Source organism: Pocillopora damicornis, chromosome 11, assembly GCF_964200805.1.
Source record: "Pocillopora damicornis chromosome 11, jaPocDami1.2, whole genome shotgun sequence".
NCBI classification, from domain to species: Eukaryota; Metazoa; Cnidaria; class Anthozoa; order Scleractinia; family Pocilloporidae; genus Pocillopora; species Pocillopora damicornis.
In genome coordinates this window covers 4914839-4942322 of record NC_142680.1, presented here as the reverse complement: position 1 = coordinate 4942322, position 27484 = coordinate 4914839, and the positions used below count along the sequence as shown (strand labels likewise).

The following is a 27484-nucleotide window of genomic DNA, read 5'->3' as shown; positions in this document are numbered from 1 at the left end:
CTGAAGCACCGTTTAAAATTTGCAACGATCAAACTTTTTCTGAGGAGCAAGACATGCACAAACTAGATGGATTTACACTAAATAACCAATCGAATGAATCAAAATTCTGGTCAGAATAAGATTTTATACAAGCCTGTCAGAGAATTTTGCTCCGTGTTTTCTTCATACAATGATGAAGAACGACACCAACCAAACGGCTTCTCGGTGTTACATGTCTGTGTAATCTTTACTGTCAACAGGGTAACTGATGTACCTAAAGTTTACGACGTTGCTTTAAATGAAGAGAAAAGTTCATTTGAACACAGTTAACCTTGTGCTAAGAGTACCCGTGTACAGTTAAGTTTTTTCCTTTCATTCAACTGTCGTAAAACGACAACGCATCAGTACTGTACTTGGTGTCTACAAAGACAGATTTATGAATTTTATTTTTTACCAGCTCGTAAAGCTATTCAAATAATGTTATTTCTAATCGACAGTACAATCATCTTACTGCTATGTCCATCATCTATCAAAAAAAGCACCAATTTTTAAAATACCACTTTATCTTTGTCTCTTTTCAGATAAAAAAAATATAGAATTTGGGAGCAATATAGTACAATTCCCATTTAAAACAGTAAATCTTTACAGACTTACTACAAATTAAGCTTTGTTTGCTGGTTGCCAGACATTGATTATAAACTGCTCTTGGCTCAAACTTTTAGTCTTGGAGTCAGAGATAAATTTAAAGATCAGTTAATTATTACAGCAGTTACACAAAACTTACGCTCTCTTCCTATGCTATTTAACTGCCACTACTGATTAGCACTTTCTTGGTAAACAAACTGAAGAGAGGTTTTCCCTTCAGAAAATTAGCAAGTGATATTTATTGAAAAGCTTACCATATTGAAGAGCTAACTATTGTACGCGCTCGACTAGTACCAATTTACCAATAAGATCATCATTTCTATCGTTATTGTGGTTATAATTTATTTGTGTCTGAGAGACCAGCCAGCTAATCAATTCACTGACTGACTGACTTATTGACGGTGCGCAAACATCGGCAACTGTCAAATACTGACAATTTAGCAATCTTCAAAGTTTGAATAACACTTGAAAGAATCCAGGTATGCAAGGATTGTCTTGTAACAGAACGAGTAGAGATCCTGAAAAACGAACAGCAGATAGGGCTTTAAGTTGAGCAAAGAAATAATTCGTTGATGAACACAGTCCTAGTATCCCTCGTCATTTCTTAGCAACTTACCAGGGTGTTCACAGCACCAGGCCTTTTAGCTCGAATCAGTTTAATGGTTTGAAACACATCAACTGTTTGTTCAATCTTGACTCGTTCGATCACTGACATTATGGTAGCTACACAGCCGCTACGACCCACACCATCACTGAAAAACAACGAATGACGCCAATAGATAAAATTTTAAAAAATGATACAATCTCCTTGGAGGCCCAGGTTGTAAGCAATATAAAATGCTGTGGTTCAACTGAGAGATAATGGTACCCAGTTCAAAGATTTAGTCGCCTCATATTGTGAGAGCTGGGATAAGCACTAGTAGGTATGGGCTGCTAACCTAGAGACAAGATCTTTACTAAAGTGAAACTTAGATGCGCCCTGATTACTTTTTTAAATAAATCCTATTTCAGACACAAAGTTTACGGTCAAAACGCAGAGAACTAAGATTCGTAGAGCTGAGAGGCAGGTATCGATTTCGCACCCGACACGCTGTTTGAGCCGCAGAGTAACTCACGACAACCAACCATTGGAATACGTATAAGATCACAAGAAGCCCAAGACCACGTAACGTAAATACTTACAAACTAACTGAAAGGCAAAATAAAGAGAACGATCGAGTTCCGATTCGTTTCGCCTTTTAATTTTTTTTAAAATTTTTTCTTTGAATGACTGAGAGAATTCGCCATGCAAAGCAAAAGCAATGAACTCCGCAGTATTAACCAGAAATAATTTTTTTGTTTGCTAATCTTTGCATTCTCACTTTATTTTAACAATCACTAAAAATTGTGAGGGAAAACTTAAATGATTTTTTTTATTAAAAAAAAAAACCAAAAAAAAAAAACAATATTTAGTTTACCAGCATTGAAAAACAATGACACTATCTCCGGATTGTTGCTGAGACTGCTCTATTACAGTCAACAGATCGAGTACTTCTTGGGGATCTGGGTTCGAGTCTCCATTCGCCCATCCGGTGTACTGTATATGCTGTACAGTCGAGGTCTTCTTGGGAGGCTAACGTATTAGAATTAAAAAGCAATATAAACATCACGATCATGAGCCATCACGGATGGGATCCCCATCGGAGAAAAAAAAAAAAAAACCGGAAGTTTCTCGGTCAGTTTTTTAAGATGGCGGCCGGTTTCAAAGATGGCTGCCTCCATTTTGAAAAAGACCGACAACCTCGGCCCTGAGGACGAGGTTGCATTTCAAACACCATTTTTCCGTGACCAGCTGCTTTTTTCCAGATTGCAAATGACTATTTTAAGGAAAGCTTGTTGCTAGCTACCTCTTTCTAAATTTTCGTATAATTCCAACTTATAACGTCATTGAGACGATTAACATATATTTAATCCATAAGTTGGGCTTGGTAAGCCCTTCTGCTCCTCGTCAATTGTTAGGACATTCGAAGACCCTCTTACTTATACTATTACTCCCAAACTAACATGTTGGTTATTCATAATACTTAGTTCGATTTACACCGTACCATCACATTTATAACGCTGAACTTCCTCGTCGTTATGTTCTTCGAATTCTTTTTTGACAGAAGCTGTAAAGTGATGTCTCCATACTTGGCAGACCCTTCACTTGGCCAATATTGTGGATAACTCTACCAGGAGATGCAAAATGCCAGACTCAATATATACCTTAGCATGAGAACATCAAAATTTATTGTTGTCAGATAATATGCGAAAAATCAGTGAACTTTAAGTAATAAATTGCAGTATAGCAAGCATGTCTCACTCTGGACCTGAGGGATCGTAGGTCAAGAATTCCCTGCGCATGATTCCAGAGCTTCCTTTAAAAATATCAAGAAGTTAAAATTTGCGTTTGGTATTTCGCATTTAACATAAGTAAAGTATACCTCTTTTTCCTCTTTTAAGCTGTTTAACATCACGACTGTGCCGATATCATACTGTGATATCATCCTCCAAAAGTCGTTAACAGTATCGTTTAACGGGGCTTGAGTCAAAATGTATGCGTCACGTCGACTATAGTCCTAATGAAGGTAGTAAAATATGTCACCGTTGAGAAACTTATTGTAAAGAACACAGAGCAATAAATACGATAGAGAGACAATTCTATCGAAAGGAAATTCCATTGCACTCATTATCTTTAAGCCTTAAAAAAACTGCAGCAAGTATCTGATCTATTATTGCTAGTAACTGCTCAGTACCTACTGACAACTGATCCATCTTCCTTAGTATCAAGCGTATAGGTTAAACATTGTTTTCTTGAAGTTCTGACCACAGATAAATGGTATTAACTTAAACCTCAGCTTGAGGGCGCTAAGTGAAGACATCATGAGTCGTTTATTGTGGGATCCAAAATTGTTGTCGGCGTCAAGTTAATCAATCATAAAATGTGTTTTTGGAGGACAAATAAACACCGAAATGGAATGAGTATGGTTAAGGATAGTGACAACTGACTCGAACTGCAAACAAATAACTTGTAAAATATAGGCTAAATTCTCTTAACTTATTTGAACGAAATATAGAACAGCCAAAAAGGAGAATTAAGAATTAGATCTGGGGCGGTATAGGGTTAATGCTCCCAACACGTATGTACTTACGTCAACGAAAGAGGCGTTGATGTAATCCTTATCTGGCTCTGAACTCCTCAGCATGACCCGTGCAGTATCCACTTTAAAGAAATTAAAAAACGACTTTAACAATGAAATAAACAATAATGATGATGATGATGATGATGATGAACGGGGTCTCAAAAACAAAATAATATGTTGGCGAAATATCAGTATATTTTTTGTCCTGACTGATATGAAATTTGGATGAAATCTGTGCGAAATATCAGCATAAAAAGTAGCCAGAGAATGTTTTCAACATTCAAGAGAGCATTCTATATCTCCAGTTCCCGTCGGTGGGGTAAAATGTTGTTAATTACCCTTTCAATTTTGCAAATGACTGGTGGATATCGTCCCCACTAAGTTAGTAAATAGCCATCAAACTCATTTGTATTGAAAAATGTTTTTTTTGCGTTATCGCCAAACAGGAAAGAAACACAGTTTAATAACATTTAAGGCAGTACTTACTTGGTACTATATTTGAAAACCTGTTCTTGTTAAGGTTCGAGGGCTTAAACGCATCGACAAATTCTTCTCCTGAGCTTTGGCAGTCGTCGAGGCGCTCCAAACGCTGGAATAACAAATACTTTTTACTTTAGTTTACCCGTTTAGCAATAGACCATATAATATTAAAAACTAGTGACGTTTGCTAATGTGAGGCAGACTAATACCTTGAATTCTTCTGCATAACCAGTCTGTTTGGCATCTGACATGACCCTGGCAAGTTTGTTCATTCTAATCCGCAAGTTTTGAGAAGTGACCTCTGTAATTCCACAGGTCAAAGCTTCCATCACAGCTTGATGTATGAACACGTATTGTGTCTACATAAATGCAAAAAATACGAGGCTAAACAATCACAAAAACAAAAAGAGCAAACACTGTATCTTGCTAGTCTATTTCATCAAATAATGCGATTACGCATAGTGTCGTCATCTTCCATTTAAGTAGTTATTTTTTCCATTTCCCTCCAGTTAATTATTATGATACAGAACGAATAGCTAACAAAAACGGCAAATAATTAAAGAAACGTTCAGTTAAGGCAACAAAACTTTCATTACGTTACCTTTTGCTTGTTTACAAACATTAAAAAGACAGCGGAGATGGTAAATTTAATCACATCTGCATCTAATCCACACTTCTGGAGCGGGAGCACTCGAAAATTAACATAATTATGAGCAACAATAGCTGTGTCCGAGAAGAATGTGAAAAAAAATTTACCCAGATACAAAAAACTGAGTTACCCACAAAGATTCGAACCTCGCACCTTCGTATTTCGCGATCGAACGTCCTTTCAATTTCATGTGACTACAGAAAAATCATCAACAACATTCGCTGCAGAAATGAATCAAATTCACTTACATCATTCTGCACCATATAAGGGCGATGTTTTCGCATCACTTGCACGTAATTCTGTATGAACACAGTATTCTTCTTCTTAGCACCTTTCAACATAGCGTCGATAGCAATGTACGTACCAGTTCGACCAACACCAGCACTGTCATGGAGCAAAGAAATAAGAGATCACAATCGAAAAATCAAAGTGCTCTGTGAGCAAACTCTTGAATTGACACATGATTTTTTAGATTATGTTTAATGTTATCTGGTTTAGGGAATTTTGTGGTTGATTGTCATATCTAGAGTATGAGCAGTAGTTTAGTGTTCGCTAATGTAGCAAAGAAACAAAGTAACGTTGGGATAAGAAGGCATTACAATTGAAATGATCATGCTATTACATTTGACAAGGTGGATGATGTCATGTGTTTTAAACGTCTATCATTTTTGTTTCTGGTTCAAAAGAAAAGGTTGGAAGTAAATGTGGGTGAAAAGTGAAATTTACTGGCTTTCGTTGTAAATATTAGAAAATCAAGGCAATACTGTCTTAATGAAAACATTAACAATTCCCTCTTTATCAAATGAGACAAACGGGAACGAGTTTTGAGTGATATAACTAAGCCAGGCCTGCCACCGTCATTTTAGATCTCCGCCTGGGTAGATTTAAGTCACGTGCTAGGCAACGTATAATCAATAACAGGATAGAATTTCATTTCAGGCCTATTTATCAATTTTATGGTGTGTAACTTTCGCATTTTAGTACGTTGTATGTATGTTGAATCTTCAAATTGTCTTGAAACTTAAAAGAAAATTGTTCTTTAAAAATTCACTGAAAATCGGTCGCTAAAATTGTTTGTTTAGGTGTTATTTGATTTTCGTGTTAACTTGTTATTTCGTCAGTCGCCGGCATCTTTTGTTGCTTCACACAGGAAAAACACACGCGACGAAACGTAATGATCAATTTTGTCCTCAATCTCACGCTATAACAGAAAAAACTTTTGAACATCTGTAAACTCCGAGCGCTTCGCAGTAAGTGATATTTTCAGTGAATCTTCGGATTGTTTTCAAGTTCAAGGATTGTAAATTACAATTTTATGAAAAACGAAGGTTGTTCTGTTATTTCAGTGTGAATCCTTGAATGCTTGCCAGTCGCTGGCGCCGCTTGTTGAAACTAAAAGGAAAAAAAAACTCTTTTAAGATTGTCATTGGCTTCTTTTTCATCCCACCACTATTCTTAGCAACAAAGGTCGCCATTTCGTCTGTTTATTGCTCGCCAAAAACTATCAAATGCACTCAAAAGACTAAAATCTAAAAAAAGTTTACAGGAATCGACCAATCGAGCGAGCGAGCGAGCGAGCGAGCGAATGCTATTCCCCACATCGTATCTATAACTCGCTCTTGCGCATGCGCGCAATTCACGAGTTAATGATCATGTCGTTAAAAGAAAAAAGAAATTCAGCCGACCAGCAATTTTGAGTTCCTCTACGGTCCACACGCGGTGAATGCTGTCTAAGAACAACATTTGTAGTACCCAATTTTTATCCCACTGAGGTAAAAGGAGATTTTCGCATCTTAAAAATTATTCACCGTATCATCTGTAATGCGTATTGATCTCCTTCCTCGTTGTACCAAACCTTCAGACACTATTTAACTTGTATTTGAATGTTAACGGCCGCGAATCCAGTGGGCGACCTTGCTCAGCTGTTCTCCTCACTAGTGCACGCTCTAGTGGAGCTGAGCTGCGATCTTTAAGTTTTCGAGAACTTTGGTAAATACTGCTCCACAGCAGTCCTGAAAACTTTCATTCGTAGCAGCTGTTTTAACATGTTTTCCCACCTCACCCACTTGTTGTCAAATGACAATTTTTTTAAAGAGTACCTGCAGTGTACAACGAGTGGTCCGCCGGTGGCCTGATTTTGAACATGAACCTTCCATCTAAATGTAAGTAACGCAGTCGAACGGCGTGGGACACCTCTGTCTGGCCACGAGGTGAAATGATATTGATGAATCTCACGCGTCTTCGTGCCCTAAAGCCGATGAAAATTAAGACTAATAACTTCATTTTAATTTTACTTTTGAGGCTTAAAGGACGAGTCACGATCGAAGTGTCAGTACAAAATTGACTGACAGTGTGTAAACTTCAACTTTGTTAAGGCGGTGATAATATTCCATGAAAAGTAATAGCCTTTCGAGTATCACAAAAAACCTCTGTAACTGAGAGTGCAGAATCGTTGTCACTTAAAAATCTCGCCTATTGCAACCATTTTACTCCAAAGATCTAATCAGTAAATCACTCTTCTATCAGCCGGCAGGCAATTCTCTGTGAATTAGTTCAGAGAATCTAGAGTTATATCACCATAAAACCCTCCAGTTGAAAAGAGGAGGGGGAGAGCTATCGTGTCGGTAACTTCTTTGAGTTAACCCTGTAACTCCCATGAGTGACCAAGACAGAATTTCTCCTTACAATATCAATACAACATCAAGCAGACATATGATGAGAATAAAGAAAAATATTAATTAAAGGACTATTAGTTGATCCAATACCAAATTCTCTAGACTAACATTAGAAGAACTATATGGCAGACAGTAAGGAGAATTGCAAATAAGATCTTGGGAGATAAAGGGTCTAGAGGTTTAGGCTTTGTAATCCATATGTTTAAATAAACAGCTTTTGTAAGGTAGGAAAAGCTGTCAATGTGCCCCCATCAATGTAAAATTAACCTCCGAATCAAAATATCATTAATTTCCCATCTGAAAATACATTTGGGTCAAAATATGAAAATTTCAATTGCCCTTCAAGCAAATATTACGCTTTTAAGAGTCAGGCTGATATGCGAGACAAACGATTAAGCGTTCATTTATCTATAAAACCCCGATGAACAACGTTTTCTATGAAAAAAAAATATCACGTTTAATTCCATTTTAACATCATGCAAATAAGGTGTTCTTTCCTTACCTTGACTAATTTTAAGGTTCGGATGCAGTAGTCAGCGAAGCTTTGCGTCCTAAGTAGTGTTACTGTGATGGATCCAAACGTGGTAGTACTGTCTGGCCAATACTGATCACACTTGTTCTTAGAAAGTGAAAAAATGTAGATGTATCACTCGTCTTTTAAAATAAAAAAATTTGTATCGTTTTCTAAGTCTGTTCTGTTTTAAAAACCGGGCACGAAAAAGTTAACCAACCCACTGTAAAGAACCCAGAAAATATAATAAAGAAAAGTACTTTTCACATTAGAAGGATTCACAGTAGGAATACCTTTCCCAACTCGACCAAGTTGGTTAACATGACGATGACAGAACAGTTTTTTTGCCAGATCATTCGCCAGAAATCGCTGATTGTTGTAGAGGTTGGACCTGACAAAATATCAACAAGGTATTGAGAGACTTAATAGAAACAAACCACATGTACCTAGGCACACTTCACTCAACAGATCTATCACAGATTTACAACAGTGATATACCAGCTATATTTATTTAACAATTGTCCAAGGAAAACAATTAAATGTGCAACCGACTGTGGGTTGGAAAATGTGAATAATGTCTTGGCTTTCTATCGGGACTAACATCTATTATAATTACCCTGCGTTGCAATGTAGTTCATTGATTCCTCATCAACAGTCTAAGAATGAAATAAAAGTTATTTTTAAATCATAACTGATCATTTGCTTTTGAGACTCAAGAGATTATTTGGCTGTTTGTATTTCCTGCTCCTTTTGCCTATCAAGCTGAGAGAAAAGTTGCTTTTATTTAAGTTTCTTAATTTCGTTCTTCGTTTGTAATGTGTTTTTATATTCTCTATCTGTAAAAATCCTAGTTCAATTTTGAAGTATATTCCTTTATTTGGTTTTTTGGTTACCATAGCAAACTATCGTTATGAAGTCCAAAAGAGGGCATTACAACTGAGTATTGTGAAGCCAATAACATAGTAATCACACAGCCATGCAGAATAAAGGAAGATATGTCAGTGAGCCAAAGAGAACTCAAAGAAACTACATTCAAACTACCTAAAGCGTGAGAAACGACCGAGTCTACAATTGGCTGAGTTTAGTTTTAACCCTTTAACTCCCAAGATCTCATTACTAATTCTCCTTACTGTCTCCCAAATGATTCTTATTATGTTAGTTTGAAGAATTTTAAATCGGATCAATCAGTAGTCCCATAACTGATTTTTTTCTTTATTTCCGTCACTTTCCTGCATGATATTGTATGGATATAGTAAGGAGAAATTCTGTCTTGGTCACTCACGGGAGTTAAGGGGTTAAATCTAATTGATTGAGAGAGTAGCACGAGTTTACAGGGACAATCACAGAGGGAAGTAAAGCCAGACACTGCAATCCCAGGTTACCCTCTATTGTCAATTGAAAATTTCTCTATAATAATTTATCTTTAGAAACACAATAGAGAATTCAAAATATAGTGATGTACAGTTAAAATGGACCGTACTACAGAGTATTGTTGTCGTACTTACCGGAATGTAACTAGCGTTAATGTAGTCAGACTTTGGATCACCCTCTATTTTCTCCAAAACAACGCGAGAATGATCATCTGTCACGAAAAAGAGCCAGTCTTAAGTATTTACAGAGACGAATTTGTCACAATGGAATCTCTCTCCTCAATAATACTCGTACTCAAACTAATTCTCACGCAGTGACCACTAGTAACTTGTAGAGCCCGGTAACCCCTGTTCGCCCTCCTCTTCGTCTGCAGGAGTTAATCCTTCAGTTAAACTTTGTCCTGCGATCTGCGATCACAGAGGATTCCACCAACTTTAAAGTGTCCCCAAAGTGAGATTTTTTAAATGCAAATTTGTAATTGATGTCTATACTCTGCGTCAAAGCGAATGAGTATTTAAAAAACCTTTTATTGCGTAAAATACAATTGGATAGTGCAGAATAAATATAATTCACCTACAGGTCGTAATATTTCCAAAACGGTTTTTCACTTTGTTGTTTTTGCCAACGTCCCAAGAGAACGGGAAAATGCTGGGTAACTTCTGTTAAAAAATAAAATAAGTATAAGGAGATAATTAGCTATGTACCCAAGCCAGCTAAATATACAAGTCGTTTACCGACGGGACATTAATTTATTTTGATTTGAAGGGATAGGCAATTAGACATCACTGGTCATGTTAATCATGTTTATGATCTTGAAACAATAAGTGCAAATATACTAAATTACAAAGGTCAAACCAACAACAACCACAGTCACACAGCATTAAAGACTTGCAAAAGGAAACTCTCTTCACTAACGCAGGAAACCTTGTCGAAGCAGATAGTACTTATGCATATTACAAAGCGGCCAGCAGTATGAAGATGACCAAAGGTACTATATAATTCCAACGAATGAAGCGTGTAGTTATCAATAAGGAAAACCTTTGCCTGTTAAAAAGCTAGCTAACCAAGGATTAATTTAACATAATGCAGAAGACTTGGTCTGATTAAAAAAAACTTTCTGGAGCCTGAGCAGACTTGTTGTTCAGTCCCTGAAAAGTGACCGTGTGATCTCAAATAAATTTTCAAATTTCGTTTCCCACAAGTTTTTCTCTGACAGGTTTCTATTACCAAAAACCTAGCACTTTCTTTTGGACACAGACCCCTATGGAAACAGTTGTTATGCACTTTTCTTCCACCCTTCTATAGACAACTCGTCGACATGAAAACTGCAACCGGCATTAGCTGATGGAAATCCGCTTAAAAAGCTATCATAAAATATATTACCTTACCTCAAATTCATCTTCCAGCACAATGCTTCCATTGGCTGATTTGTTCTTGAAGTATTCAGCAAACTCCGCCATGGGAATTGGTTTTGGCTTACCATCATCAGCCTCACTGTGCACCGATTCTTTTCCTTCGGGGAGGGAGGTTTTACCACATTCTGTGTAAGAAGAATTACAGGAGGTTGGTTTTAATTAAAAAAGAATCCTCTCAGTTTAGCTTAATAGTCCCATCGTCAAAAGGGACCCAGATTTTTCCTCGGCCTCACGATTGTGACAAATGCTCAAAATGTATTTGATCGGACAACTCAGCTCAAAATTCACCATTTTTCTCACTTCATTTCCGTGTTGACTTTTTAAGGAGGCTCCATGGGGCTTTTGCTCAATGTTGGCGCGCGCGCCAGCGTAATGTTTTTCTAGGAAAAATTGTTTTCCTCCGCTTTTCAAGGTCGCAAAAAGCCTTCAAAAGGCAACGAGCAATGTTCGGACTATCGTTTGCTCTAGTAAATATTATGAAGATGATTTTCGTTATTAAGCTAAGGCTCCACGAAGGGAGGCGCTCACTAGCGATAATTTGGCTTTGCCTTTGATTTCCTACAATTTGCTTTCGTGAAATCTCTTCAAAGGTTGCACAATTTGTGAAAATTGTCCTGTCGATTATTTAAAAGCCGAAAAAAGTAAGGGATTACAAAAGCAGTTTCTTAGCTATTTGCAAGTTTGTGCTTTCTTCCTCTATTTCAAATTTGGTCTCAAGGATTTTTTATTATCAACAGGCACTAGGAAGGGCACAAATATGTTTAACGTTCCGACAAATCTTAGGAAATTCCAATGGAGGAAACGCGATAAATCTTACTCAAAATATCACTGTTTTCTTTGTCGCAAGACATTACGTAATGGTATAAAACTTCGCCACGATCGGTATCTGAGTATGCGTGGACTTTCGAATCCGTTGCCTCTGGCAATCTTTCCCACGGCGGTATTTTCTTTTCGGTTGACCTCTTTTTCAGGCGTAGTAGGCCTATAAATATTACGGGTGCAACTGTTGGAAACTCTATATTCAACCACATCAAAAACTGTATAGTGTTAAACCATTTTTAACACACCTTTTCAGATAACGATCGTGCGATCGTATCGAGCCGTTGTTTTGCTTTGCATGTTGACACTATGTTCATATCCAGATCTCGCGCGGTCAAAAAAACCCTATAACGCTTCCTTAAGACACTTTCGATATTGCTGATCCTGGTCATACGCTTTACGTAGGCCTAGTATATGGCCTTGCTCGCAAAGGATGTCTTTAGAGCTCATTTGGTAGGGTGTCTGACCGAGAATTCGAGAGGTCTGACGCTCGCACTTGAACGGACAACTCATAATCTTTCTTTTTTCCTGCACTCCGGACATTTACAGCAATGGCATAGACAACAAACAAAGACGTCCTTTCCACAGGCGGCCCACAAGCTCCAGCTGAGAGATGATCATCTTACGAAATAACAGTCATGGCGAAATTTAAGAGTTTGTACGGGAATATTCACGACCGCTCTAAGGAATAAAAAAATAAGTCAAATCCTCAGAAAAAAATACCTCACCTTACTTCCACAGTGCGTTGTTCGTTATCTAACCGCTTACTACGTTGAAGGTAACCCATTTTAGCGAGTTATCTATCTCGGGGTTTTCTACGTACATAAGAAAAGCTTGGGCCGCCTGTGTCTTTTCTAACATTTCTTTGTTGTAAAGCTCTTCACGTGACAGTGAGCTGGAAATGTATTCATATGCGTGTACACTATCGGTTTTGCATCAATCATACTTTAACTTCAATGCGATAGCTTACCATTTCCATCTGAAGGAATTTCAGACACGTTTTGACAAACTAAGTCAGTTGTAATTCCACCGGACTCAACTGAATCCATCCTGAAATCATCAAGTGGAACATGTACTTCATTGCTGTCTATCTCTTGGCCTGATTTTTCTGCCCGTCTCCTCCTGAAACGGTGGTAGGAATTACACAGTTACACTTGGCACACAAAAATTTTTATGTTTTATGATATTTAATTACAAAATAAGGAAAATGAAACAATTTGCTTCTCCTTTGTAAACATCATCAGGAAAATTACTGCTTTCACAACCATTATAAGAAACCATTATTGCAGGTCAAGCATACCTCCGATACAGCAGTATTGCGACAAGAAGCAATGGTACCAAGACTATAACCAGAACAACAGGAACGGCAATCTGGACAATACTAACAGATTTAGAGCCTTCTCTCTTTCCTACTTCTACAGATTGTGTATCAAAAGAAGGAGAACACCCATCCAATGTTAGTCAAGATTTAACGATGAATTCAGAGTCATTATCTAGCCTACGTGTAGCAGTACCCTACCCCGCCAAGGTGAAACGGAGTATGATCGAGGTAAGCCGGAGGACTAGGTGCTAAAGAAAAAGTACTAATTAGAGGAAAGAAAATTCGGAAATTAATAATGTTCTACATGTAGGAATTAAAATTGCACTCAGTTTGGTTTATTATGTAAAATGATAATGATTTTAAGGGTAAAGAAATTCCCACAGAATGTTTTGTCAGTGTCTTACCATCTACAGCTGTTCTCACGACTTTCACCGAGCTCTTTGGTCCATCACCAACAGATGTGAAGGCCAACACTTGAAAGTCATACTCTGTATCAGCTTGTAGCCCAGTTATATATCTGGACCGAATTGCTGCATTTTGGATGAGTATTTGTACTGTTGGACTCCTATCACCACCTGTTTCTCTATAAAACAGTTTGTATCCTGTGATGATTCCATTTCTGGAGTCTTCGGGTGGTAACCGCCAAAATGCTAAAACACTGGTAAAAGAGCTGGCTGCCACAGTTAAGCCACTAGGAGGTTGTGAAGGGACTAAAATTAAGATTCACTGTTATTATGATTAGGACCAGAAATGCAGATTGAAACATACATGGTAAGAAATTCTAAAATTATAACCTTCTCAGAGTATGTTTTATATTTTACATCATCATCTGCCTTGGTGAGCATAATCCATAAACTTACAAGAACAATATTTTAATATCAATATCTTCTGCAAGCAACTGCACACCTACCCTCCCCTTACCCAACAACAGTCAACTGAGAACAAGAAGAGTTAATGTTGGGTTAGGTGCGCAGTTGCTTGGATGCTGATATTGATTCAAAATTAAACACAAAAAACATTTTGCTTGACAGTTTTCACCCATAATACAAAAAATGGTGTCAAGAATAGAAAAAAATATCTAAATATTTAAAAAAAAACTCGACTAAGTTACAAGGGGACTTAATATACAGCTACTGTATTTTGTTAGGATTTCAGCATATATACACAGTCAAACATTATACATGCATTACTGCATGTCAACCCAACTTCACTATGTGATAGGCTCTTGAAAACCAACCAAGAGTGGAAGTGCCACTGCTACAAACAATCAAGTTTTTTACCATCTTCCATTGTTCTTTCCACCACAACTGAACTCTCTGGTCCATCACCGTGAGATGTAAAAGCCAACACTTGAAATTCATATTCTGTGTACTTATCCAGACCATTAATTACTCCAGAAAAGGTTGTTCCACCATTCTTAGTTTCCACATGTATTGACCCAATAAACCCTTTCTTTTTATAGGACAATTTGAACCCTGCAATGATTCCGTGTCTGGAATATGCAGGAGGTAACTGCCAGGATGCAGTGATACTTGTAGAAGAGGTTGCAGATAAAGTCAATTCACTGGGTGCTTGTGAGGGGACTGAAATTAAGACAGAATGGTCATTGAATAATAGCAAAAGTAATATTGATTATCATAATAATAATAATAATAATAATAATAATAATAACAATGCTACCAATATTCTTCACTCTTTTACACATAGAAATCAATTCATGTGGTATTTAAGAGATCAAATTCAACCCAGCCTTACTCTTCCACTTAGTGAAAAGTCTTGCACAGTTATATTGAAAAATGTTAATTTGCAGGGTCTTTGGAACTATTGGGAGTGCATATATGAACTTAATTATGTAAATGGGAGAAGAACGTAACCCAAAACAGACTTAAACAGATTAATTTTCCATTTGTAGACCCCTTCAGACAAGCAGACAAGCAGACAGCCACCAACATTTAACATAGGTACGTATCCAGCTCCATGATTGGGAGTCATACAGCTGTAGGTTAAGACCTTTTTGTGGAAAATGCCACTTCCTAATTCGGTCTACGTACATGTAAACATCTGTATATGATGTTTGCCTACAGGGAGTGTTCACAAAAATAAACTACATCCAATAAACAAAGAGGCTATATAATAAATTAACCATTATGCCAGCCTTAAAATTGCTCAATGTGAAAACTTGATGATATTAAGTTAAACATAATATACCTCTAGATATAAGAACTCCATACACCTCTACTCTCAAAGCTTTGTTTCCAACAAACTTGACAGGCTGGAAACGGATGAACCTTGCCCTCACATTTCTGAGATTGTGTTTGACAATATCATGTCTTCCAGAATTGCCACTGAAAGTCTAAAACAAATAATTCGAAATATGAGTTGATGATTAAACTGTAGATCAATTTTTTCATTGTTGGCCATAGCAGACTCTGGAATAATTCTCATTACATTCCTCAGATACTAGCCGTCAGTCAGTGCTCAAGACAACTTGAGTATGTGCACCAAAGTATCCAGATGTGTTCTCGTTTTCCTGCTTTATAAGGTCAGTTAATTCAATTTACGTTATGCATATATGACAGGCAACTTTGTATTCTGCATACATATTGTACTTACTCAGGATGCTAATATAACCCACAACATACATATTTAAGTTCCTTGCTTTTAGAGACATGCATGAATGTCCACCTATGATAGATGCTCATTTCTATTTAAATCTCAGTGCATGATAAAGGGTAATGCATTTAAGATTGTGACCTTCTATTTAAGTCTAAGAACACAACCACGATTCCACAAATTTTCTCCAGGGTTCAGAGTTTGAGACTTAAAACCCCCACATACATGTAGCTCTTGAAATCACCCTTTAGTGCAACTCTAAGAATATCTTCCACAGTTCTGTGTTTAATCTCAGCTGTAGCTTTTTTAATCAACCTTGTTAACATTGTTTTCCTTGTAGGTCACAAAAGTGGAACCATCAAAGGATAGCTGTAACTTGTACTCAGTTGTCCAGTCATCAGAAGTTGACCTCCCTTGAGTAGCTACAGCACAAATAAGAAACTCATACTGCAGATCAATTTGCAGATAGTCATCAGGTCTGTCATTTCTGCTGGGTGACCATCCCCCATATGCATTCAGTCGACCTCTAAAAGCTTCACATCTTGAACTTCCATTTGATGTTGAGAAGCTGGCATCAGGAAGTGTGTCAGTGCTAGCCACACCTATGGCCTGCATTTGGCAAGCTGTAATCAATCATTATAAAATGTTGAACTGGTTAATTAATATGCAGATGTATACAACACATTAGTATTTAAGACAGCAAACTTGCCAATCCAAACTAATTTCCATTTCCGTAAGATTCAGTTAATATGAAATCATATTTGAGCTGTTTAATAATCCTATGGTTTTCATTTATGTAATCAGGTGTACTGATTTGAAAATTTTTTTGGCCTCTAGCACCAGACTTCCACAACATATATAATGATAACTCATGTTCAATATTGTACCAGTGTAATTACCACTAAATATAAAAGGTTTGAAAAAAAAATTCAATCAAATTGTACCTGCAGGCACAGTAAAAGCATGGCAGAGAGAACTGTCATTTAAATATTTTGGAGCAAAGGCTTGGAATAGTTTTATTGTAAGGTAAAGTATAGTGAGAACTTCAGGCACAAACATTTCCAATTGCATTTAAAACTACAGCAGAAATCCCTCTAACTCTGAAAGGAATCAAGAATTTATGTTAAGTAGAAGGTTTTAATTCTTGATAATATACAGATAGTGAATGCATGGAAAGAAAAAATTAAGGAAAACGGCAGTAACATTGAGCCTACAGGGAGTTTAAGTTTACCAAGCTGAAAATATATATATACAGGTTCAACCACAACAACAGAGCATATCAGTTATATTCAGAAAATGATTATGCATGCATGCAGATAGAACTAGTGTACATTAGCACAACTTATCTGTGCAATAACTTACGACTTAAATCAGTGTGAGGTTTTCAAAGATATACAGGTATATTTGATATAAGATGTATTACCTCTCCTTTCAGAATAAACTTCAACTTCGCAAAGTGTGAAGTTTTCAAGGTCAATTCTTAAGCTTCTTATTGTCACATATCTTCCAAGTAATACAGGACGACAGAAAAAGGATACACCTTTTCCTCTTGGAAGACTATAACTCTTATTACCACACCTGGGATTGGTAATTCCTCCATTATTAGACACGGTGCCTATAAAGAATTGAGAAATCAAGAAATTGTTACCAAGTTACTATCAAGCTACTATCATTACAAAGTGGGGGTGTGAGAGTGTTACATGAAGCCAAAGGAGGGAAAGGGCTGACTACCGGAGATCACGAGACACTGGAGCGCTGGATAATGCTATCCACTGGATAAATCTGATCTACCCATTGGATAGTGCAACGCATTTTGCTAACTCTTATCCACTGGATAGCGATTTATCAGTTGAATAGCATTATCTGCCCAACAACTGGGCCATGGTTTACACTATGAAACCGTAGCAGAGGAGTAGCTAATCCATTGTGGCAGGCGTTCATTGTTCAGCATCCATTTAAATTCCGTATTCCTAACTTTAAAGAGGAATGATGGAAAAAAGATTCCAACCCTGGAGTACAATGCAAAACCAAGGCTACAAACTGGACCTTCAGATCCAGGGTCCAGCCCCTATTATTCCATCATATCTTCGACGAGTAGTGCAAAAGGAAAGTGATGATTCACCATCATGATGTACTAGACCAAAATTTCTGCTAAATGTCTTCCTACATATAGGCATACATAAACTTGAATGAAATTCACCAGTCAAAGTGTGAAGATAATTTGACACTACTAATATTATGAGACATGATTGCTCAAGACATTTTGACACTATGGCATAATGTTACAATTTCGAAAATGATGTAACCTACCAACTCTGATCTCAAAGTTATTCTGCCTGTAAAACCACTGGTTTTCTTGGTTGACTAGGTATATTTCTGAAACTGGTTCAATTTTTCCCAAGTCAACTCTCCACCAAGGGTTGAGTTCTCTGTCAGTGTGGTTACAGCTGTTAGCGTAATAATCTGTGTTGTTGATACCATCAACTGCCCTGCTACTTACACCGTCAAAATTTACACCACTTTGATTTGTTTGCTTTCCAAATGCAAGATTGTCTGAAATGAAACATGCAACTACGTTAATCAGCATCTGGTCACATCAAAAGTGTGGTCAAAGAAGATTTTAGAACTATCAGTGTCACTAAAGTTGAACAAAAACTTCAAAATTTTGCTTAAAGATCTTTAGTCAATACCAATCTCTGTGTCTAATGATATGTACCTCGTAAATAGATTTCCACCTCACAGAGTTGAAGAGTTTGTTTCCGTATTGTTGATATCCCTACATATCTGCCAGTTATCAGTGGGTTGGTAAAACAAACAGCTGATGCTTTGAAGTTAACAAAACTATAGAGTCCTCTACACTGAGTGTTTTTTACTACTATTGGGTTGTTACCTGATGTTATAAAAAAATAAATAAATAAAAGTTCACCTCAATGCCCTGTACATACCAAATGTGTGACAAACTACTGTATAAATGTATTTCATTAATGATATTAACTTGTTTTCCCCCTCTAAACTAGGTTTCGGTATAACACAATTTCGTAGGGAAATAAAATTTTGCATGCATGTACATGTAAATATACACATAAAGTTAATTGAACCACTTACAATAAATAGAATATATATCTATCATTATTGTTTGAAGCATGTAATCATAGTGATTTGTAAAATACACAAAGTATATTGAAGGGTTCAAATATCTCAATTCAGCAGCAACAGAAACATCAAACTGAAAAAGCAACATATAACTCCCTCTACATCATTTTCTTAATATTCACATAATATTTTACACACCTTTGCATGGTAAAACTTCTGCATAGATAGGTTGAGATTGAGCATATAACAATGGTTTTCCAACCCCACACACTGCAAACGCCTTCGTTTAATTACTTTTAATGTACCCATTTATCTTAAGCTTATATCAATTGACTACATGAAAAGTAGTGACTGCTCACCCAAAGTAATGCTATAATTTTTGCTTCTGGCCATCACTCCAGGAGTTGTTGAAAATCTGTTGACTATGAATATGTCAGAGACTTGAACCTTATCTGAACCCAGATCAACTCTCCACCAGCTTGGATTGTTTGGCTGAGTATGTGCACAACTTCCATTTCTAAATTCAGTATCAGAATTACCATCCACTGCTTTCTCTGACACACCCCACACAGCCTTCTCAGTATTGTTAAAAGTTGAAGACTGAAAGGTGGCCTTCCCAAGGGCAAAATTAACTGTGTTAAGATAGAAAAGAAATTAATATCTAGTAAGGTTTCAGTTTTGGATTTTGCAAACACTTACATGTACATGTATATCAGCCTGCTAAGATAAAGTAATGCCAGAGTTTATTCACCCCCATTTAAGTGCAGATAAAGATGCCCTAGTGTATTTTTGAAATAGAAAGACTAAAGTTTCCAAAAATCTAAAGGCAGATAGATATGACCAGATTTGTGAGCTGTCTGCGCCAGAGTAAAAGCCAATTTCCCTCGTTGTATAATTTTCACTGAGAAACTTTCCATACTATGCAAAGATCTCCTGATCAAAACTTGTGCGAACTCTTTGTTCCAGATTCCAAATGTATAGATCCCCATTAATCTAAAAAGGTGGCAAGCATGAATTCCACATCTGTTAATATTTATGAATGTACTTTCAGTTTGTGTTAAGAGTTTTAGTATTTTAGGGCAAATCAAAAGGATGACAGCACTAAAAAAAACATTTAACTCCAGCATGTTTTCAATTTATGGTTTATGGCATTTAAATCTTTGTTTGATCCTCACCAGCTCCACCATACTTCAGTTCAATTCACCCATCACTTACCAAGGCAATTTATAAAATGCCTGAATTGAAAATGATGTAGAATTCAAAGACTTTGCCATGAAAATCACTTCTCCTTCTAATGCAAATAAACTCATTTTCAAAAGAGAGGTTTTACACTTAGCATAATTTTGTACGTGAAGTTGTTTATGCGCCTTGATATGGAACTTTTTCATGAATTTGGCTATTATATAGTCAAAGGTAATTAATGAAATAATAACCTGGTTTTCGCTTAACACCAAACACTTCTATTCTCATACACACAGCACCATGGTATGCACTTGGCAAGATTCGTAGGTAGTGTGCTTCAACACTTTCATAAAGAACATGCTTCACCTCTGAGGCTCTGTCACTATTTCCCTGAAAGGTCTGAAATCAAAACCAACAGCTAAAAACTTAAAGGTGTACATCTATTTCCAGAAAAATATGTAAATAAAAATAATAACAAACTTCTAATAGTAATAATGGTCGAGTATCTTGGTTTTTTTTCTTCTCATCTTCGCACTCCTCCTCCCTCCTTTACACAATTAAACCTAGTTTAAATTAGGTTTTAGAAAGTCTAATGACATTCACTTTTGACATCTATCCTCATTTTCCATTGGACACCTTGATGATCTTAGGGATGACGTACAAACAAAAGCTTTTCCTTGTATTGTTCCTCTACAGAGTGACAAGAAAAAACAGCTCTGACAATTTTCTCCATTAATTGTTTCGTGAAAATCAAAGTTCTTCACAGATCAATGTTCCCAGCCAGATCTCATTAGGAATGTATCATCACTCTGAAGGAAGTGTCAAACAAAGAGGCAGTCAAATTTTTATTTATTTTGCAGAAAACTGCAAATATCAATAAAAGCCAAGTGACATGGTCTTTGACACGGTACCTTAATTTGTCCATTTTCTCTGTAGACCATCCAAGTTGTTCCACTATTGGAAAATTGAAGTGTATAGTTTTTCACCCAATGATCTGCTTGAGAATTCCCTTGGATGGAAACGGCACAGATGATATAGAGCATCTGTAGATCAATCTGTACATACGGGTTAGTGTCACTTGGTCTTGCACACCACGATGATACTGATGTGTAGTTCAGTCGACCATTCTTGGCTGGTGTGCTGGCATTTTGAACTGAAGAAGCGGTTATGTTACGATCTGAAATTCTCTCATTTTCTATTCCCAGATCCAGATCAACACAGTCAGCTGAGAAGAAAGAAAAGAAATTAGAAAGCACCCATAGATCCCCCTTAACAAACCTCCAGATTTAGGACTGTAAATACGGCAAGATCTTTCATAAACTGAACAGTTTTTGGGTGAGTAAATGGTAGTTAAAATAGAGGTGATGCAAATTCACGAGAGATGCCACAGCGAAAAAGTTTCATTTCCGTAACGATAATTTAAAAGGCTTCCAAACAAACTTTGAAACATTATTTTTACAAGTATCTGTCACAATCTGACACATGTCAATTAGAGAGCGCATAAGTAAAAAAAAGCGTAAGAACATTTGAAAAACAACGGAACTAGTTTGGCAAGGACTGTCACGACAATGTTTTCTTCAAAAACAGTCAATGATCTAACGGAAAGTATTATTCACTCTCATCGACGATTCACTCATGTACGAAGATTTACCTCTGTTCATTAAGTAAACGGCGAGGAAAGTAATTGTGAGTAAATTCAATTTTTCTATTTTGAAGTTGTGAGAGTTTGCTGGTTTGTTTGCTGCAATGGCGTGTGTAAATCTGGTCTTTCCTTCACAAAAACTAAATTCGAATGGCACACTCCAACGAGACACCGTTTCTGTTGTGCAATTTACGGTACAAATGTTCAAATTGAACGGACTTGGAAAGACTCACCGAGAGCGTATATTTGTTGTAGAACTTAAATTAAAACTTCGCTCGCTCTTTCACTGTGAACAAATTGCTTGAGAAAATTCAGGTATTAAATGAATGAAAGTTCCATCGTACAGTTTAGCTGTAACCAAATACCTCACGTTTTAACTTTCTAGGTACTTATTGTGAACGATTAAAATTAATTGCAGACGGGTTTTAGGCCGCTTGTCAACCAACGTAATGACACTATAGTTTATTCAAATTCATTCTGAAACCAATATTTTTCTGTCAACCACAGTGATTTGAGTGAGAGAAAAGAGAGGATTCATAAGTTATTCATCGGCTTGAGGTAGTGACCGACGTGTTTGCTTAAAAATACTGCCCAGCCGGAAAAACGAGATATATTTATGAAAAATGGCAACGAAAGTTGGGATGTACTTGGCGACTCACGAAAGCGTTACCGTGGCCCGTGCGCAGAGATAGGAAAATACTGACCGGGTAAGGAACCAATTAGATTGCAAGATCCGTTACCGTGCCCTCTCAAAAAAAAAAAAAGTATTAATAAAACACTTTATATTATAACTGTGAAACTAAAAGCACCCTGATTGGTCAAAAACCTACTATTTGCTGTACCATTAAACCCATGGTTATTTCATAAAAGTAAAAGACCACGCTCTCCATTGTTTCACCAGCGTAACAACCCACTTAGGATGTTGGGAGAACACTCGCAAAGTTCACAAGTCACTCAATTCCGGCTCTTTATTTAAAAACTTCTCAAGTGTTCTCCCAGCATCCCATGAGCCAGAGGTGAATGATTAAAAAAACTTTCCAGGTGTTCTCCCAACATTCCAATAGGGCTTACAGGCCGGTAAACCCAAAGAAAGGGGTTGTAGGACTGTGTGTAAACTCAGACTATTTTTCGACCACAGCTAGGCGGGTTACCTTACTTACCTGGGATCCCCCACTTTCCTGTAAACAGGCCCTTGGTGTTACAACTACCATATGGTCTTAGGAATTGTTCTATTAACATTCTGTCGTTTTACTGGTCGTTAATGAAACTCTAAAGAGCAGATTCAACATGATAAATTTATCTTACTATTTACTGAAACTAATGTTCTCCCAAGAACATTTTCAATTTGACACGTTTCAAAATTTAACTTTCGAACGCAAATTTTGTTTATTCCTTAAGAACATCTTTCGAGATATTTTGACTCTCTGAGACGCTTTTCCAAGTCTTGGCCTGGTATTGAAGGCTGTTTCAGAGCTTTACCTTGATGGGGAATTTCATTAAAGGTCTTTGCTAATCTCAGTTTCTCGGCGTTAAAAAAAAAAATTTCTACGAGTAAACAGGAATGAAATGTCTACTTAAACATCATGATTGTTTATTTAGAAGTTGTTCAGTCCATGCCGTGTCTCATGAATATACATCGAAAACTTGAACATCTACGAGTAAGGTTGAATAATCGCCATTGTATCTTTAACTCTTTGCCTTCAGCAGCAACTAAATGGCAGTAAATGTATCAATCTAGTTTGTGCACTAAAATGGAAAGCTAATGTAGTATTTTGAAGTCAGTGTCAAATTTGCACAATGACACAACTTTGTGTTCAAGAAATACGACAGCTCGTAATTCAAGCAAAGGCTCGATATGGTGCAGAAACTATTTGAAGTAAAAGAAAAGGAAAGCAATCGAAATCGTCGAAATTCTAGACTACTCATATAATCTTAGCTTTCAAAGATGCCTCTCTTAGAGTTCCGTGTAATTAAGAGACCGACATAATTTTATCGATAACGACGCGAGCTAGTTCTGTATTCCGACAAAAGTTCAGATCTCTTTAAAGCTACCGCTTCAACCCAGTAGATGCTGATTTAAGGACCTGTTCCCACACCGTACACGATTGTTCAACATTCTTTTCGGCTGATATTTCGAATGCGACAGTTTTTTAATTGAGCAGAATGAAATTAAATTTAATCATTTCATATCTTTGGAGTCACTGCTGAAAAAAAGTATGTGAATTCGTTAAGCTCTTAACTCAAATTACGAATGATAGAGAACTTACCGGAACCGAGAGGAATAAGAAAAGCGAAGAAAGCCACTCGGAAGTAAAGCTCGGAATCAAACTCCGACATTTCGCTGCTGTTGTTACTTCATAACTCACTGAGAAACTGAGATGTTGCAAGCTGACTCCTGATGTCTCAGTTCGATACCCTTTTGCATCTTAAAAAAGCTAATTCTCTCCGTTGAGAAGCTTAAATGTTGCTAGCTGACAGCTGCTGTTTCAGTTCGTGAAACTGAAATACCAGGTGTTTATGAAACTTGTCAATCGTGATTTGTATGCCAAAAAAATTAAAAATAATCTTTACCAAAGTAATTTTTTTTCGTGAGAAACTGAAAAGGCAAACTTATGTATCAAAGGTCAAATGTCTTGCGTGGGCCTGTTTTTCCACTTGTGCATTTTGACAAGGTAAGGCCACAGTTTATGGAGAATCTCTAAAGAAGCTCTTTACGGTAGCCAATGAAGAAATGTAAAATGGTTTCCGTGTTCACATAGCCTGATGTAAACACGCGAGAGGTTGGGAGAACACGAGATAAGCGTAGGAAACCACGACGCGAAGCAGAGTGGTTTCCAGCTTATCGAGTGTTCTCCCAACCTCCCAAGTGTTTACATCAGGCCATGTAAACACGGAAACCATTTTACATTTCTTTTATAAAATAACTAATGAATGAGGAACGAAAACCGTGTTTACATATGCTCATGTAAAATGGTTTTATGGCCAATCAGAGCGCGCGTACTATTTGAATTATTTCATAATCAGATTGTACCCCCTACCGACCTAGCGCCACAGCTTTTTCAGAAATTTACCTCCTTTATTTCTGTTGGTCCTAAGAGTTAATCGGTCTGAATATCACTTTCACTGAACATCTTTGCTCTTCTTTCTCTTTGTTTCTTTCCAGCACATCTCCCGTAAAACCAGTACTACTAATGCCATTCTCCATCTCAATTTTTGTAAAAACTTTCTTCTTCACAAGAACAGCTCTAGAATCTCCGTATTCCTAAGATTTCCGACAAAAACACAGATTAACAGACCAGTGAAAAGATACGAAGCTGTAAGGTTTCGCTGATATCGCCAGTGTTCCATACCATGTTACGTTATACTAGAAAACTGTTAAAAAATTTCTAGAGTAGTCGTGAGACAGCACAAGAAGTTAGCCTAGAGAAGAATCGTTTTTCTTTCGCGTATCAAGGCAAGGGAAGACGCGAATCGCTCCTCAATCCACTCGCTTGAACAAACACCAAAAGACAAAAAAATGACCTCTTTTTTTGCAGAAATTTACAGCTTGATTCGCTTCGAGAAAGACGGCACAGAATCATCTGCGGGGGGACGAACCTATTCGATAGATCTCCTGTGCTTCATCTGGCTCGGGTGATGCCGAAATATGTACACTTTTCGATCACTTTGATAGAAATGATTAGATTCAATCTTTAGCTTTTTTGAAACCACAGTAATCAAGATAAAAAAAAAAAGATAGAAGCACAAAGTAACTTGATAGATTAATAGGTATAGCTCAACTTTGAATGTTACTTGGAGAAGACAAAAGTCATTTGCTTACGTCAAAGACCTTCTTCATTTGGTAAGAGAAATCAGGTAATTGATAAGCCGAGTCAACGTCTCGTCGCTGACACAATACTGGTTTTGTATCGATATATATTTTTTTAAGGTTTCTTTTGAAACATACCCTCTTTATTACTTTGCAAAGACAGATCTTCTCGAAACTTCTTCGTTTGAATTAAATTTTAAAAGCTGATTGTCGCGGTTTTCATTTTCACCATACCGATGAGCATATAATGATTAAAAAATAGCAGAGTAATTTACAAAAGGTGACGGCGGAAGATGTATTTCATTAAAATTTTGTTTCAAAGAGGAAAAAACGATTTAAGTTTAGCCGCGTTGTTTTTAACAAAACCGCGGTCTAAACTATCTTGAGTTTAGCTGAATCTTTTATCGGGATATTTATTTGTGTGGGCCGAAGGCTCGAAGTGGAAGGACATTTATTTCATGAAAACAAATCTATTATAGAGAATACGTGAGGCCCACTGCTTGCAGAAAAAACTGGCCCTCAGTTTCTCAGAATTCGTTTCCTACGGTAGTTTGTCTCTTTATAATAACTTTAGATGATCAACAGAAAAAAATGAATATGGATCACATTTCATGTCGCCAACGTAACACCGTTGAGAAAAAAAATGTGAGTTCATTTTATTTTTTGTCTGTCCAGAATCTCACGTCGATTTTTGTACTAGCAAAACACCTTCTTTTGTAGAATTCATTATGTGGAATTAGAGACGAATTGGCAGTGTCAAAAGTTAATTCATGCTCAGGTTTCGTGGTTATACCTGTGTTAAAACTGAATTATAGGTGCACCAAGTAATCAGAGTTATAAGAAATAAAACAAACACAAGAGGACACAGATGATTTTTCTGAGTTTCGAGGTGTTTGGAAATGTAATCAAACACGAGTGTTTGATACACATCCTGATCAAGAAACAAAATCCCACACATTAAGATCAGAGTTTAAAGTTTAAGTTACTGTTAAAGACTCATGTTTTCTTACTAATAATATACCTGGAAAAATTACTCAGTTCTGATTGTTTAGATAATTGCAGTTTTCAGGTAATTCAGTGCAGAAGAGGGTTAATTCAGTGCAAAGAAAGTAACAAATCAGACATTCTGATTGGTAAATAATCAAAGAAACTCCCAGATAGGCAATCAAATGCGAGCCTTGGATGTCGCAAAAAAAATTTGACAATTTGAGAATTTGCGAGCGAAACAATGGCCAGCGTTTTAAGCAGGTTTTCTTTCGCCACCGCAGCTGAAAAACAGCTCAAACAATGCAAACAAACGAAAACACTGTAAAAAGCACTACGTTTTGGTTGTCGGTTTGGAAAAAGTGGTGTTTAGAGAAGGGAATTGCCAAAGAAATCGAAAATTACGAGCCGACCCAGCTTAACACTTTGCTCAAGCGATCCAACGTCGGAATTAAAAAAAGCGTGGTTAAACCTCGGAAACGACAATTCCATTTCATCGAAAGTGATTCGGACACAGACCGAACAATTCCTTGAACTGTTTAGCCGGACTTTGAAATGTTTGCGCCTTAAAGATGTGAAGATATCATTGCATATTATTGTTTTGATCGTACGCAGTTTTTTTGACCGAACGCACGGTTTGAATAATTTATTTTTGCACTTAATGCGCGCACTTTGCTTCTACTTAATTATGATAAGCCATCTCGTATTTTTCCATGTATATTATAAACACGTAGGCACATGATTTTTCTTGTGCAATTTGGAATAAACAAGCACTTGTTGATTTTTTCAAAGACCACATATTGCACTCGCCCAACGGGCTCGTGCAATTTTGTTAGTCTTGAAAAAATTTAATCGTGCTTATTTATTCCCAACTGCACTCGAAATCATGTGATTACCTATACATATAATTTGACCACCCTACGCGAAACCGTTACCTGAAGCTCCGTTTTAATATTTGCAACGATCAAACTTTTTCGGTGAGCAAGACATGCACAAACTAGATGGATGTAAACTAAATAACCAATCGAATAAATCAATAAATTCTGGTCAGAATAAGATTCTATACAAGCCTGTCAGAGAGTTTTTCCTCCGTGTTCTCTCCATATAATGATGAAGAACGACACCAACCAAACGGC

The 27484-nt window shown here is 36.9% G+C and overlaps 1 protein-coding gene across 1 annotated transcript; it reads right to left on the bottom strand.

Moving 5' to 3' along the window:
* Positions 1-386: 386 nt before the first annotated feature.
* On the bottom strand, positions 387-24069 carry LOC113685782 (receptor-type tyrosine-protein phosphatase delta). The gene is made up of 29 exons (XM_089188408.1): positions 23824-24069; positions 20826-21139; positions 20166-20313; positions 19092-19364; positions 18356-18529; positions 17950-18192; positions 17063-17254; positions 15955-16262; positions 15235-15379; positions 14307-14609; positions 13352-13736; positions 13006-13152; positions 12676-12827; positions 10860-11011; positions 10049-10130; positions 9606-9682; positions 8717-8756; positions 8394-8491; positions 8092-8208; positions 7014-7162; positions 5163-5298; positions 4475-4624; positions 4272-4374; positions 3795-3865; positions 3087-3221; positions 2709-2831; positions 2082-2236; positions 1241-1376; positions 387-1142 (listed from the first exon to the last, which is right to left on the bottom strand). Exons 1-29 carry the CDS (start codon positions 23891-23893, stop codon positions 1062-1064), a joined length of 4659 nt encoding a protein of 1552 aa, XP_089044534.1. The 5' UTR covers positions 23894-24069; the 3' UTR covers positions 387-1061.
* Positions 24070-27484: the final 3415 nt, after the last annotated feature.

Coding starts and splice junctions, on each gene's coding strand:
- LOC113685782 (XM_089188408.1), bottom strand. CDS start 23,893: ATGTCGGAGTTTGATTCCGAGCTTTACTTCCGAGTGGCTTTCTTCGCT. Junction 8,492..8,716: donor GAACTACATTGCAACGCAGG/GTAATTATAATA, acceptor ATATTTTGTCAG/GTCCAACCTCTACAACAATC. Junction 4,625..5,162: donor CTTATATGGTGCAGAATGAT/GTAAGTGAATTT, acceptor GCATTTATGTAG/ACACAATACGTGTTCATACA.